The sequence below is a fragment of the Erigeron canadensis genome, chromosome 4 (assembly GCF_010389155.1).
Source record: "Erigeron canadensis isolate Cc75 chromosome 4, C_canadensis_v1, whole genome shotgun sequence".
NCBI classification, from domain to species: domain Eukaryota; kingdom Viridiplantae; phylum Streptophyta; class Magnoliopsida; order Asterales; family Asteraceae; genus Erigeron; species Erigeron canadensis.
Window position 1 is genome coordinate 1,299,830 of NC_057764.1, and position 17,198 is coordinate 1,317,027.

Here is a 17,198-nt window from a genome sequence, read left to right on the forward strand (position 1 = left end):
TACTTTGTAGAATTCTTAGAATCAATCAATTGCAAATTCATCAAAATCACTAACCTCTATTTTGATCATCCCGGGGAAGACACCGGAGCTGGACATGACGGATGGCCGGAGAAGCTTACGCGCCAGTGTATGCTTGGCAGAAACAGTGACGACACTCCGGTGAATACTGGTCGGATACGGTAACTCGTGTAAAGCACGTGAATCGTCGGTAAAAACAGACCGACGGTGTTAAGGCAATGTGTTCTATTTTAGAAATGAGAGTAACATACCATGACATTTATCTCTTACAATATATTGATCTTTGTTGATTGAAAGTTTATAATTCATAAAGTTTCTTTATATATAAGTTGTTAGTACTATGGATCTCACAAACATAAATAGGCAGCAACTGACTACTTGATAACAAGTTAATACGTATGTAATAACTGTTGTTGAAGATGCATAATATATGAGTTTAGTCAACGCAGCATCGGTACATGACAAACCTCTCCATTAATCGGCCACATTCAACGCAAGCTACTCTATTGGGCCCGGTGGTTCCCGGCAATATCAAGCGGTTGCAATGATGTGGGGACGAGATTGACATAAGATAATCATTTAAAGCCGGTAGAAAGCCTTTCTCTTGTGCATTATCCTTCCAATCTTTGTAGTTTGTCAAACCAGTTAAAACAGTTTCGCCGTTAGCCCTGTGCATCCAATCGTTTGAGCCACGACAGATCACTGCCCAACCCTCATCATTGCCATCGTATGTAAGCATTGTATTGATCTCTTGTAAGATAGGGTCTACGTCGCTTGACTTGGTGTGTTTCGACTTTGAGTACAACATCTTCTCGAGTCGTACCCAGAAGTACCATATTTGTTCCGGGTAGTAGAGATTGTCGCTAAGGTTATCCCGCTCAATTATATCGATGATCCTTTGCAGCCTCTCCCTTCTATTGCTTTTCCCGACATACATCATCTCAAGTGGGATCTCTGCTGCACGGGCTACATCTTTTGCAATGAGTGTGAATTTACGTATCCACTCAATGTCGACTCCCCCATACAAACAAATGTACTTTCCATCTGCAATCTACACATACACGAGAGCTAACAAATGTAAATGTTTTAGATCCTCTGATATTGGCCATGTATATAGGTTGGTTGTTTTTTTAGGGGAAATAAAAGTGAGACTTTTAAGTTATATATATGTCGGAGAAACTTTTTCTCCAATTACAAAATAGTCTAACATGAGAGGATCTCGCGACTCATAACATCCACAAAACAAAACTCAGAAGCTATGGTAAATATTTGGGTTAGACGAGTGTACCCAATCGGAAATCCTTCTGTCAACATCACCAACAAGCAGCCCCATTCTCCAAGTTTCCTCTTTCCAGAGGGCTTCTTCCTTCTGACTAGTGAATGGGAACGCTTGAATTCCCCAAATCCATATCATATGTAGCGCGTTGGTGTTAACGATCCTCCCTTGAGGATCCATCACCACAAGTATTGGTTTGTGGTTGAAGTGCCAGTCCTCCTTTATGTACTTGATTACTGCTGGTTGAAGTAATAAAGGGTCACATACCGAATACCATGGCATCATGCTTCTTGACTCCTTAAACTGACGTTGGTGCACTTCGTCAAATGGTGTTTCTGTATCATCAGGCACCACCGGGAGCCAGACGACCTCATACTTGTTCTCAGTTTGCATTGTCATGCCAGACACATAATAATCAATGCTGCAATACTCTTCTATCGATAGGTCAAGGTCGGAAATGAGTAACAACACAATCTTCTTCTTTAGAGCTTCTATGCTAACCTAGTTATACACAAATATATATTTTCGAATGTTAGTCAATAACCATTATACAAACTATGTTTTGATGAAATGGTGCATATGAACACCTACTCGATTGTTTGTAAAACCCTGGTACAGTGGTAACTGATCATCCTTAGAGTAGATCAAATGCTTGAGAGGCGTCACATTATCACGGTGTGGAGTGTCCATGATGCGAACAATCGTTTGATATGCTTCATTCTGCCTCTTCTCCTCTAGTTAGCAATTTGAAAAATGCCATGAATTATTTATCTGAGTTGATATACATCTCTACATTGAACATGTGACTACATCTAATATTTTTTCTCTTACCAATGTGTTGATAGCAAAGTACTAACTGATTTTTGAGGTGATCCTGGAAGTTACTGATCTTATGGGCCAAACTTGATAGCTCCCACCCGTCTGTGGTCTTCACGATATGCCTATTACAATAGATGTTCAATCAGTTGTATATGGAAGAAATATGTTACGAGAATGCAAAAAGAAACAAGATGAATTGCTACCGTACTCTTGTCCCTTTCCGATGAGGTTAATGAGTATAGACGCACAAGCCACAATGCTTCGGATGATCCAATAAACTGCAGCTGGAATATGAGTTGTGGCTATCACTAGTTCTGGAGTCTCGGGGCTAATATACTGCTTCGGTAGAATCTTAAATTCAACAATGCAATGAGCGATCAGGTCAAGCATACTCTTGATCAGGTTGGTGATAGCTTGAAACTGCAGTTTAAGAGCGTCACCGCTCTCCTGCATATCAGGCAACTGCTTGAGGTGGATCACTGATTGGGCGAGTGCGTTGGAAATGTAAAGCTGAGCCACCAACAAAAACTCGGCATAGTTCAATGCAAAAGCTGATAGAGCAATAACAGCTTTTGCATCCCACGTGTAGTTGGAAAGCATGTTCAAAATCCCCATGGTGGTTGTGTGTGCGTCTCCACCTCCAATACACTTGCTGGAAATCTGCGATTTATAAATCAGACATATTGAAATTTGATAATACTATTATCATAAACAAATATCTTGTATTAAAAGTTATTAATAGGATATGTATGTTAATTATATTCTTTGTGACAGTATAAAGTTAAACATAGATATTACATGTTAAAATTTTTATATAATAGAGAAAATTTATTAACATGCTAAATTTATATACTCCGTATAAAACTTCAACAAAGATAGATAAATTATGTTGAAAAATGGTGATTTGCCATTTTTATAATTTTTATCTTTTTGATTATTTTAGGCATCGTATATATATAGTTAATATTTTTATCTAAATATTATAATATACTAACGATGTAAAACTAAATACTTATAATTAATATTAATTTATTGCGTTATTTGATAAAAATCCAATATAAACTCAAAATCGCTATGAGATTTTGCAAAATATCTACGAGATTCTGAAAATCGCTACGCGATTTGCAAAATAGCAATATGTTGGCTTTGACTTTTTATTTTTTTATAATTAATTATTTATTTATTTTTTTGCAAAATCGCAATGTGTTTTGTTGTGAATTTCCGGTTTTCCATGTGACCATGTTATAAAAGTGTTGCTCATCTAAACCAAGATGATTCAACTGTATACGCTATGGACTGCTACACTTCAGAAGTATATCGACAGACATATACCAAGATTGTCTATCCCATAGAACCCATACCACATCCTTCTAAATGGGAGATACCAAATGACTTACAAACAGTTCTACTACCAGTTATGGACAAAAGTCTACCTGGTCGACCCAAAAACCGCGACCGTATATCGTCTATGGGTGAAGAGGTGAAGACAACAACATGTAGTCGTTGTAAAGAACGTGGTCATACAAGGCTGAATTGTGGTGAACCCATGCCATCACAAACATCTTTTCCTCCATTAAGAGAGTATGGATTTTCATCAAGATCAAAATAAAAAGGGAAATCAAAATCGACTTCATACTCATCTCCTTTCGGGACTGTCAACTTAGGGGATTATTAGCATGTTTCTAGTATGTTTTCTTATGTATTTGAAGCTTGGTATTCATGTACTATTTAATAAATTAATATGCTTAAAAAAATAATTTAAATCACAATAACCGCAAGATCGCAATTGCGATTTTGCAAAAAAAAAAAGTCAAAGTCAACATATTGCGATTTTGCAAAATCTCGTAGCGGTTTTGAAGATCTCGTTGCGATTTTGCTGATCTCGTTGCGATTTTGCTGATCTCGTTGTGATTTTAAGGTTCTTTATGCGATTTTATCCGGTTATTGCGATTTATATTGCTATTTTGTGATAATTCGAAAAAACTTGGCTATTTTGGTACAATCGCAACGAAATTTGGCTATTGTCGCGATTAGCTCTTATAAAGAACATAATACAAAATTTAAGAATTATTTTCCATAACTATATCATTAAAATATTTACTTTCTATAATTATAAAATGTAATAATTACTTTTCATAATTAATAACCATCTAAATAAGAATTAAATTTTAAAAAGTTAAAAAAGGTATATGACATCATGTTTTGATCTAATGGTGGTTATTAAAACTTAAACTTCGTCTAAAAATCTAAACTACTTTATGTTGGATTAAGGTTTTTCATTTATATATATTTAGAGATGTTGTATAGCCAATTAATGGTCTCAAATATACTTGTCATGTGATCTAAGTAAACTTTTACCTCACAGCAAACCTTATTGATTGTGATCGCCATAACTTCAAGAATCTCATTGACGTCGTTAGAGATGAAACGACGTTCAATTGTTGAACCTGGTTCTGCTTGATTATCCTATATATATATACACCTCAAATCAAGATTTAGTATTAAAATTTTGATCAATAAATTAAATTAAATATCTAAGCGAATAACGTACTTGATTGGCCGTATGCACGATGTTCTCAATGATTTCAAGAAACGGTTTGACATCAAAATAGGTGTCATCGGGCGCATGGGTGGCGAGTATGTATTTCAACATGGCATTGTCATCAGATGACGAGAACATATGCGATTCATCTCTTGCATGACGACTACTTGAGGCATCCATAGAAGGAAGTAATGAGATTTTCACTTGTGATATAGATGAAGAATATGATGTTTTACATCTGATATAAACTAGTACATTTTTGAAATGAATTGAGAATGAATCTTGTACCTTGCTTGTAGATTTTGTTTATATATTTTCTCCTTTTTCCTATTCCAAAGAGTTTGATATGCTATATTCTGTGAGAACTATTGCTTAATTACAATTACGCGCTACGAATAACTAATTATTAATTCAAGGTCATAACCTTTGTTGCCACAACGTTAGGTATAAACTAAAGGGAAATATTTTGAAAAAAAATCAACATATTTACATACTTTGATGAATCTTTCTATATAGCTAGGCATTTTGCTTAGGTGACATTTTTTTTTGGTAATTTTAATGTTTTTTTAGACATACTGACATTTAAATCTATATCATTTGTCTATACCCAAAGCTAACTACGACTGCTAACGCCACAGAGAGTGCCGCCCAGCACTCCCCGAAACGATTCCGCCTCGCCACACGTGAGGAAGGTACAGCCCAACTAGGGGATGCGGATGTTACTACATCACGCAGAGACGTGTTGACCGGTACGACCAGCCGCCCTAGCATAGCCTTTCCCGCAGGGACGGACATTTTGTTTTTTTTTTCTTTTCTTAATATCAATTTTAAATAATAAATAAAAAAGCCAAATAAAAGATTAGAACTCATGACTTTTAACTTTTAATATTATGCATAAACCACTTGATCTAATTTAATATTTATTTATTTTTCACAAACCACGGTAGATATTAGGTGAATATTAATACTAATTAAAAGACATTGATAATATAATTGTTGATCTTTGTAACCTATCTCTCTCTATTTTCATTTGTATTTAATTATCATTGTAAGTGGAATATAATTTGCTTTAATCCTTATATAATATAAAAGTTGAGTTATGAAACAACTCTAAAACTTAGATAATCTCTCTTCATATTTGTTGTTATAGCTCTAATTGCATAGTTTATAAATATATATAGCATGAGTATTAAATTATTCATTTGTTATGTGGTTTATTAGTGATATGTGCTTTATTAGAATAGTAATAATTGATTATATGGATGATGATTAGGAAGTTGAAAGGGTGGAATGTGAAAGAGATATTGGAAGAGAAGTAATTGATTATATTGATGATGGTTAGGAAGTTAAAAGAGTGGAATGTGAAAGAGACTAAGCGATGTATATGTATATGCAAATAAACATGGGGTTTGTGATAAATAGATAGATGTTTAATAAGAGTTAATTGAGTTTGGGGGTTATAAAATTCGTTTGATTCTCGATGAGGGTCTATATATATGAGGAATCCATCCTTCACTTCCCACTTTGCATTCTTCCCTCCTAAAAACATTTAGTTTTCTTAAGTCTCTCTAAAGCCAAGAAAGTACATGTTCAAATTGGGAAGAGTAATGATATTGTTGCAAAATAACCTAAGAAAAGAGATGTTATTTTTTTGAATCAACTTCACAAAGAGTCTTCTGGCCTGATTGGTATCATGATTTGTAGGCGTTGGGATATTATCAACGTGAAGAACAAGTACATGAGTACCGACTTCATCATCTTTGATGAAAAGGTTTGTAGGCAGGATTGTTTTCTATATAGATGTTTGTAAAAGATATATTTTTCCAGTTTTTAATGTAATTATATTTTTCATTCCTCCTGGTTTCACTAAGATTGGTACTAGACATACTATTATTCCTGATGATCTCATTGTTAAACAAAGTGAGAAATGGTTGTTGACTTTGGTTGGTAGTTTTGTTGGCAAAAGACCTGCTTTTCCTTTTGTTCGCTTTCATGCATTTAGATTGTGGTAAAAGTATGGTCTTGTTGATGTGGTTTTGAATAATCAGGGTAGATTCTATTTTAAGTTTGATAAAGCTCAGGGTTTGGAATTTGTTATTAATACTAGACCTTGGTTGTTTAATGATATTCCTGTTTTGTTTTGTTGAAAAAGTGGGAAGTTGGTATTGAGAATGATAAGATTAGGCCTACATCTAGGGATGAGCACGGGTAAAAACCCGGCCCGAACCGAGTAGACCTGAAACCTGAAATTGCAGAAAACATGGACCGGAGACCCGACCCGTTACCTCTTCCTTCGGTTCGGTTCGGGTTCGGGTTTGACCGGGTCGAGCTCGGGTTTTAAGGGCTAAACCGAGAATGGAGTTTTTTGCTGGGCTAGGTTGCTGTAAATAGAGTATGTTGTGTCTCCAATGGCAACGTATGAGAGATTGTGGCTCTTCTAATTTGTCTCGCGTTCTTCCTTTCTCGTTTTATGTTTGACCCCTGCATAGTATGTGTGTATATATATATATATATTTATAATAAAAAAGTATGTGGTAAAGAGGGATGTTTGGGGAATAATGAATGTGTGTATGGAAACCTTCAAAACTAAAATGTGTACAGCAAGCGTGTGTGGGAAACTTAAATTCACTTTCCAACACAAATATAATAATAATAATAATATAGTACATCCTAACGTACTAGATATAGATAAAAGCCAAATATGACTATGACTTGACAATACATATCCAACGTAAATATCTATTTTTTTCCCCATCTTTTCTTTTACACATTGAGTTGAAGCAATCAAGCAATGTCTTATACCATCCATCCCCTTTTTCTCTCTCTTTCCGATTCACGTATATCATCATCATCAACATCATCCTTTTGAAAATGCAAGTAAATATATGTATGTATATATACACTCCATGTCCAACAATGAAAACACAAATTGTACAAAATGAAAATGGGTTTACGTTTTTCAAAGATATATATATAACTTACAAGTACATATGTATATATATTACAGGTTGAAACTCCATATTTTCTTTCTTTCCGTGCTCATTTTTCTTATATCATTACATATTACAGCAATACAGCCTACACTTTCGGGTTCTGTCGGGTTTGCCAGGTTTTGCCGGTTTTGGACCGACCCGACCCGAGAACCAAAAATCCAATAAAAGATGAACCGAAGCTTGGCCCATTACCTCTTCGGGCGGGTCGGGTTCGGGCGGGCTTATATCGGGTCACGGGTCTTCGGGTCGTTTGCTCATCCCTACCTACGTCTGTTCATATGTGGGTCAATGTTTATGATTTGGAGTCTACCATGTGGGATTATGAGATCTTGAGTCACATTACTAGTGTTATTGGGGTCTCAGTGGCTTTGGATAGATTTACTGTGGAAATGATTGAGAAAAAGTCGGGAAGGGCTATGTTTGCTAGAGTTTTGATTAAAGTGAAAGCAAATCATGATATTCCAGCTTTTGTTGAGGCACTTGTATTGGGAAAAATGCAAAAATTTAGATTACAGTATCTCTGGAAGCCGGATAGATGTTCTTATTGTGCTATTTTTGAGCAAGTTTCTTGATTGTGTTGACAGGCCTAAGTCTGCTGAGGAAATGGAAGCTGTGTCACCTAAAAACTGCTCCAACTTATGAAGCATGTCCTCCTGGCACTAAAACACATGATACACAGGTTCCACAGGATGAGCAGGGCTTCTAGCAGCCCAAGAAGAGAAGAAGAAGGGCCAAAAAGGCCCAAGTTGCAGCAGGCATCTAGATTCCTAAGCCCAAGGTTCGGTATGTTTCTCAGAGACCAAAGAGGCCTGCGACCCCAATGACTACTCCAGACACTTCAGCATCTACAGCTTCATCCCAGCCTATCAGGGTCACATTAGATATACATTAAGGTACACGTGTTGCACCTCAGCATGATATTCCCTCTACTTCAGCACCAGTTGTCAGTACAGGTAACTAGTATGAGGCATTATGTGCCTTAAATACTGATGATGCAACCATTCCATCAGTCCCCACTATGTCCCAATAGGACCCAGTTCCAGACATAGCAACATCTTCAGATCCAGCAGACATAGAGGAGGTTGAGTCAGATACAGGAGAGACTGCCCAGTTCATGAAGGATTTATCAGCTCCAGTCAGATTTCCTACTGCTCCAGCTTCAGTCACTCAGAGACCACTCCAGATTTACACTCCTACTTCTGTAGTTCATTTAGTTGAGCCTATTGTTCCCGCTGATGATGATTTTGAGGATGAGTCTAATAGCGATGAATTTGAATCCATTGAAGGTGACACTGATCCGTTCATGTAGATATTTGGTTCGTAAAGATTGACTACTAGCTTTGTTTTTCATTCTTATTGTTTATATTGCTAGTTTGATTGTTTTTGGGTGTTCTGGGCCTGTCCAGTCACTCACTTGATTAATTTTCTGCATCATGGGTCCCCTTTATTATTTGCAGAGGGCCCGTGAGGGCATTTACTATGTAAATGCTTAAGTCAATTGGCATTCAGCCATGTTGCCTGTTCTTATTTTGTGATTATGCAAGTTAACCAGGGGTGACGGCCTTTTACAAAAAAAAAGGCTTTCACGAGAAGCTTTAAACTTTTTTACAATCTTTTAACATGCATTAATACAATCATATTTTAACCATTTTGGTTCAATAGTAATTTTATCTTTTATTTATGTAGGAAGATATGAAAGGAATGCACAAACAAGTTTTTATAATGATTAAAAAGTTTTGACAAAAAAAGAGCTTAAAAAGTTAAATATAACGAATTCAATTGGCAAAGGAAATAGTTGTTGGGACTTAGCGAAATGCAACATATGACTTATCAATTTATAGTACAAAGCTACCATGAATTATTACATAAAATAAATAGAAAATGGTACATAAAATCTGTGATCATAAATTTTTTTTATTAGAAATGGTTCATAAATTCAGATTCATAGAAAATGATTTATTAAAAATGATTCACAAAAAATGAATTATAGAAAATGGTTTATAGCTCTAATCATTATAGCCTAAACTCTTTCAATTATCCATATTGGATCCTTATCATATGGTTCATAGATTATGCTTTATAAAAAATAGTTCATAGAATATGGGTTTATAGAAAATAATTTATAGAGGATAGTTTATAATGGTTCATGGATACGTCTTGGTTGATATATTCGATACATATAAAAGATATGGCAAGTAGTACATATGTTAGGTATTGCTATACTCACAGACTAATATGTACATTTAATAAACTTTAGGGAGCAAAATAGATTATTTATGCTTCACAATTCTACATTACGGATCATTTCCTATATATCTATATATACACTAGCTTTAAACCCGTGTAGAAACACGGTCAATTGATAAACATTGATATAAAATTTTGTTGACGCTACATATTTATCTAACGACGGAAAAAAAAATTCATTAATTACATGTATTGGTTATAACTTAAGAAATGATAAGGTACCTTATAACTTAAAATGTAAAAAAAATAATCAGATTGTAAAAGCTTAACAACTATAACCTTATCCTAAATCGTAAAGATATATAATAACTATGTTTTGTAACAATTATTCTTTTTATCTACATCGATCAACACATCTATATTTTTTTAAAAAATTATTTGTTATCTTTCTAATCAATCATCATTGAAAGTTTTTAGTGTTTTTTTGTTTGTTAGTTTTTTATTTTTATTTTGCTTATGAAGTTCTTTATTGCTATTTTCTTTGTCACATACTTACAAAGAATTATTCAAAATTTAGAGACATAGAAAAATACGATGTATACATGTTACTTAAAATTTATATGTTGTTGGATAAATTTAGTTTACAAAAGTTTTGGGAATCCTATTTATACTTATGTATATATATATATATATAGGGAAAATGATTTATACTTTAACTTTTTCCTTTGAGAAAGAAAAAAAAAACCTAATTAAAAAAGGTAGACATTTGACTGAAGGTACCAAACACTTTTACAATCACAAATTTATTTTCTTTGTTCTTCACGCCTTTCCCCCTACGCATCCAATCTTCAAAAAACTTATACAATATACAGTAACTTTTACAGCGATGACATTTAAGGTAAGTCATTATACATTTCGTTGTTTGTAAAATTCGAATCGGTATAATAAGTTTCAGTACAGTACAAGCTTTTAGTTTGTGTAATGTTATTGAATTTTTCCAAATGTGTAACCCTAGTTTTCCAAATTCTTGTTTCAGTACAGTACAAGCTTTTAGTTTGTCTAATAAAGATTTAATAATGTATAAATTCCAGGATTTAGATTTCCAAATTCTTGTTACTGCTGGTGATAATAAAGAGTTGCTAGAAGGATTGGTAAGAAATATGAGCTTTTTTTTCTGCAATTATTAATAAACACTCTTGTTGGAATAACTAAATGACATGACTACTCCATTGACCTTATGTTTAGATGTTACCTAAAAATTTCACGACCTTCTTACCACCAGACTGCACGTCATTAAAATTGGTTGATTATGATAAGAAGAAATACTATGTTTGTACTTATAAATTCGGAGGTTGGTGCTATAAGATTTATGGCGGTCAGTGGAGTACATTTGTGAAATCAAGATTTCATACTCACATTGCTAAGTTTTCTTTCACCTGGATAAAGAAGCGTACGTTTCTAGTAGCCACATTTACCCCTGATGGTCATGAGTTTTGCAAGTCCAGGGATTCCGCTTTTATCAATAGTAGTTTAATGGTGGCAACTGAAGCTACATTTGTGAAACAGGTTGGTTTTTTTTAGTTTATCACAAACTCTGACTTTAGATTTGTAAGCGACATGTTTTAAGATACATGTTACTAACATGATATTATTATATGACTAAAGTGTTGGATATCATGTTATATAGGCATTTTATAAATTGTTGTTGTCGGATTTAAACGAAAACAAAGATAGAGAAAGCCAATCCTCAACAACTGTATCAGGGAAAAGATGTGAAAAAACAGTTGATATCTTTCACGATTATATGGGAGATGGTGTTGGAAGACTGGCAGCTGGTTTTGAGGGTATTGGGTGGACCAATTTTTGCAGTAAAAACAACCTCCAAGTTGGCTACATTATGAGGTTGACAAAGTTGAAGAATCTGAGTTTCAAAGTTGACATTTTCAATAGCGATGGAATTGGTCTAGATGCAGTTGTGTTAAGTAAGTTTTTATATAGTTTTTAAATCTGTTTTTTGTTAGATATAATTAGTTAGGAACATCATAGCAACGTCATTCTCTACTGGCTGCAAATAATGAAGAAGAAAATGAACATGAAATGAACTTGTTGTCAAATGATGTAGACCGTGTGGACATAAAAAGTCATATATGCAGATATAAAAGTTATCATAAAAGTCATTTAGATCTGGGCAATTGCTTCTTTCAAAGAATACAATATCATGGTGTTGTGAAACCAAATTCTGGTAAACCCTAATGGAGTTTATCTATGCATATCAAGGTGTATATTGTTGCATCGTATATACTATGAGGATTAAAGAAATAATATCTGTTGCAGGTTGTGCCTAAGTCCTTTGTCTGTCTCTGCAAATTGTTCACTTATGAGAGGGCTATTATTCGGTATGGTGAAATGTTGTTCAGTGCATACCTGAACCTTTGTATTGAGAGGCGGATAGACGGTGATGAAAGCTACCTATTTGTGTCGATGGATTGGAGTGCTTTCATTGAACAAACTGGATTTAGTCCATGTGCTATGATCCGGTTTCAACTAATTGCTAATCACTGTGTACTTGGAGAAGTTATCGAGTTGGAAGTTTGTTGAACATGTATGTTCACATTAGTGTTATTAGACTTTATTCATTTATGTATGCTATTAAGCACTTTGTAATCGATTTTATGTTTTGTATTACGGTAAAAACTTCTGGTACTTGGTGTTTAATTTTATCGTTGTAAAAGTCGTCTGGTTCTATTTTATATGTTAAGCCCAATGTGGTGTTTCAACTTCTCGTGGGGTAATGTTGTGGATTTATATTCAGTAATTGAACCTAATTGTGTTTGTACCTTATATTGTAATCCATTTATGTTTAGTTGTAGTTTGGTTGGCTTATTTTTTGTACATCTTTTCTGATATATGTTTTATTCTTAAAAACATGTATAGTTGACCCAAATAAGTTACTATCCACAAAATAAGAAGTAATTGTCGATGCTTATTTAAACATAATAATGGTTTTCCAAGGTATTAGTAGTAAAACTTAACAAAAGTTAATTACAGAAAAAACATTTTGATTTGGGCTTTATGCGTTAGGAAGAATAGTTCGAGTGAATGTGCTTAAATGTAGACTAAATTGGGCTTAAAATTAACTTCAAGTAAAAACCTGTTTAAAAGTAACCTACCATATACTATACGTTTAGAATAGTTACAATTGGTAAGTTTTCTTTTTTCTTCTTTGCAGTATATATGTTTTGATTAGGATATTTCTGACCAATAAATCTATATGTATTAAAATAATATAGCATCTAGGGTTTCTGATATACATATAATTTTATATATGTTAGATTTAGGGGTTTTTTAGGTTAGGACCATGTGCTTTTATAAAGGTAATCAATTTTGATGTACTTGATCGGATTTTTTATTTAATAAGGGGACCATGGATTTTTCTTTAATTTGGACTCACACCATGTGTTTCAACCAATTTAGCCTTTTAGTGAGTTAATGAATATAGCTTGAAGTTTGTTGTCAGAATCCTTTTGTAATCATATATACTATGTCTTTGTTGTTGGGACCATCTTATCTTTGTGGTTGGGACCATGTTGGTAAAATTTATTAGTTTTTTCTGAATAGCACCATGTTGGTATTAATTGATTGTTTGTTTATTTGTTGGGAGCATATATATTTTATATTTCTATTTATTTAATAACGGATATATAAAAACAGATACCATTTCAATTTTTCATGGAGCTTTCTCTAAAACCAGAGTTAGCAAAAGGAATGGTAAGTTTAATTATTAGTATACTTTAATCAGTGTGCAACGAATTAGGTGATGACTGTTGTATACACTATAGGTCTTGCCAAGGAACGTTGGTAATGCAATACCAAGAACTGCCACCCATGTTGTTCTTGTGCATTACCAAACCAGGAAATACAGTCTTCAACTACAACGCCTTGGGAATGGTCTGATCAAAGTTGATGGAAAGGACTGGAAATATTTTCTTGCTTGTGCTGCTGTCCACCCACCTTGGCCTAAGATATGTCTAAAACAAATCCAACCAGAAAACTTGTTTGAAGTACAATTCTATGATGTCGACGGTCTGGAGTATACGCTGGGAGCAGATGGGGAAAGATACCTTAATAGTTGTTTGGTGGATGTGACAGTAGGCTACCCATTCTATGGCAATTTTGACCTTGTAGTCTAAAGCAATATGGACCTCTACCACTTTGAACACTTTTGTCAACCTTACCACCCATCGATGTGAAAGAGAACATCGTGTTATAAGCACAGATGTTATTCATAAAATTGGTGCTCCTTGTATGGGAACCTTTAAAAAGATTCCGTAACAAAGGTGGAGGTTCCATTGCGTCAGGAAGTTGAACTTGTCCATTCTTACAACAAAGGGAAAATGATCGCTTCTTACCATTTTTATTCCCTCTAAGCATTTCAGCTTCCCATAACATGGCATGACAATTGGCACAAACATGTATTTGATCGCCATGATCAATATATTCTTTGAAACATTAAAAAAGGATATGTAATTAAATTATTAAGTACATGTATCTAAGTTCTTCCGTTGAAGGATCATTAAACATCTCTAAATTGAATGCAGGTATGTCATTCGTGTTCAAATTGGAGGATTTGCGTCTAGAATTAGACTTTCTAGTAGGCTTATTGAACACTAAACCAGGCCTTGTAAATAGAAAACTATTTTCTTGATTACCAATAGTTACCTTTTGCTTTCCTTTGCGCAAATAATTCAGAGTTTCTATGCTATTTGAAACACCAAGTCTAGGTGCATCTCTTAATCCAATTGGAGGAGTATCAGGAATGGAATTTGATAGTGTCTGATTGGATGAGTCTTGGATAAAACAAATATAAAAGTTAAAACTATTTGAAGAAAACAATATTTTGCATAAATACATTCCATATTTAAATTAATCACATTAATTTACCATTAACTACATATGACAATGTAGGTGTGGGTTGCGGATCATGAGTACCAGTACCCACCATTCTGGATGCACTTTTTGTGGTTGTGGAACCTTTTTACAGCGTAAAAGAAGTCGATAAATGTTTACAATTAATTGTAATAAGTAATTAACATTAGCAAAAGTCAAATTAAAAATTACCATTAAAAAGAGCGCTCGCTGGCTTGGAACATAATGGAGAAGTAAAGTCCGGAATACTTGTACTTCTACTGCGATCAGTTGTGCATATAGATTCTGAAACATGACCAGCAATACTTAATATTAATTGTCGATAAATGGTTAACGTTAGCAAAAGTGATAAACAATTACCTTTGAGAACACAGGATGATGGTATGAAAGATGAAGGAGGAGTACAGTCTGGAATATTGGTGCTTCTAGAGCCATGTCTTGTCGCTATAGGTGTTCGAATAACTGATGATGAAGGAGTACACAGAATTGTAGGACTTTTTTGAAAAGTGGTATATCTAATTGATAAAAAGATTATTAGTGTTTATGGTACAGTTTGTAATGTTTGAAAGTGGAGATCTTGAAGGGTTGTTTTGTGATCGCAAGCTACGATTTGAACTAAGCTTATGACATTGTAAAATAGTTTTCCTCTTCTTACGGTTAGATGCACACGTTGATGGTGATAACGTACGCTCACCATCACTATCTTCTTCCATGAATTGGTGTTTATGTTTATCCATCAAATATTTTGGTGTAAAAGGTCAAGGGTGGAGGTGTGTTAAGTGATGATGATATGGTGTGTGTTTACAAACTTTCACCAAATTTTGAATAACTTAGAAGTAATATTTAGAAAAGTTCATTGAACATAATGTTGGTTCAATTTTTTAAGTCCCTATACAAATCATATCAAAATATTTGAAAACACTTTCTAAATTTTGGAGCTAAATTTTAAATTTTCACCAAATTTTTAATAATTTAGAAGTAGTTTTAAAAATTTTCATTCAACATAATGTTTGGTCAATTTTTAAAGTCCCTATACAAATCATTTCAAAATATTTGAAAACACTTTCTAAATTTTGGAGCTAAATTTTAAATATTCACCACCTTTTTACTAATTTAGAAGTATTTTTACAAATTTTCATTGAACATAATGTTTGGTCATTTGAAATGACTATTTAAAGTTGGGAAATAATTTCAAATTTTACACCAATTTTTGAATAATTTAGAAGTAACTTTTGCAAATTTTCATTGAACATAATGTTGTTTCACTTTTTTAAGTCCCTTTACAAATCTTAAACTTAGCCAAGAAATTTTAAAATATTTGTAATATAATCACTTTTTGGTTTAATTTGGTCTGAACTTTATAAACTTTAAGTAATTTTCAATTTAGTACCCAACATAATGGTTGTGATTTCAATTTCTCCTACCTAATATAAAGTTCAATTAAATATTGAAACTCAAAAATATAATTTGCAACTTGTAGTTGAGCAACTAATTAATCCACATCTGCAGTTACACTAAAATACATCATAACAAAAGATAGTACAATTAGAAGTTTAACTTCTACATGTCCATTGCATTTAGAAGGTTAACTTCTAAAGTTAGTTACAAAGCAGCATAGGTAAAGCATACATACTATTAATGTCCATACATAACAACTAAACACAATCTAAGATTTATCTAAGCTTGTACGACACAGTTTGGGAAACACCAAAAGAAACCAAAAGATTGACCAAAAGATTCAGCAAAAGTTGTTGAAGCTTGCTGCTTGTACTCAAAAGAAATTTAAATTTCAACCTTCTTACTCCTTTTAGAAGTGGAGACTTGATCAGCTACTTTTCCTTCGTGAAACTGTGGCACAGGCCTTTTCTCACCGGGACTTTTGGGGGATACATTTTCTGGGTGGGTATCCAAACATTCGGCGGAAGAGGATACACCATCCTTCACATACATCACAAAGAGTCTGTAAGTGCAATATACATTACATTCAGATTTCATGCAAAGCGATAATAACAGAATAAACAATACATTGTTTAAACCAAATTTTCACTATCAATTAACCTTAGATTTCACCATCAAATGAGATGAATCGACCACAACTTCAGCCGACTCCACAACACCCTGTGAGCTATCTCCAAACCTAGACTGGCAAGAGTCTCCGTGTAACAACCGCCTTATAAACATTCTAATTAAGTTTCTTAAATCGTACTTTCGCCACCTGAACGGCCAGACAGTTCAATTTGATTAAGTTCTTGATGTACTTTAGACGTAAAATATGTGCTTATTTGAAGGTCAATTTGATCTTAAATCTTGATTTATGTGACAGATTATGAATTAATTCGATAAAATATGAAGGTTCAGTTCATAAATGTCCATGTCCATAATTGTTCTAGTGCAAAATGTTCACAAATAGTCCCTTGGAAATACCTAGTGCATTCAA

General features: G+C 33.8%; 1 protein-coding gene across 1 annotated transcript; it reads right to left on the bottom strand.

Annotated features, from left to right (window-relative positions):
- Nucleotides 1-305: 305 nt before the first annotated feature.
- Nucleotides 306-4,835, bottom strand: LOC122598565 (protein SIEVE ELEMENT OCCLUSION B-like). Its single transcript, XM_043771159.1, has 7 exons — nucleotides 4,665-4,835; nucleotides 4,472-4,579; nucleotides 2,322-2,773; nucleotides 2,126-2,235; nucleotides 1,886-2,028; nucleotides 1,307-1,795; nucleotides 306-1,069 (listed from the first exon to the last, which is right to left on the bottom strand). Exons 1-7 carry the CDS (start codon nucleotides 4,833-4,835, stop codon nucleotides 455-457), a joined length of 2,088 nt encoding a protein of 695 aa, XP_043627094.1. The 3' UTR covers nucleotides 306-454.
- Between the last annotated feature and the right edge of the window lie 12,363 nt (nucleotides 4,836-17,198).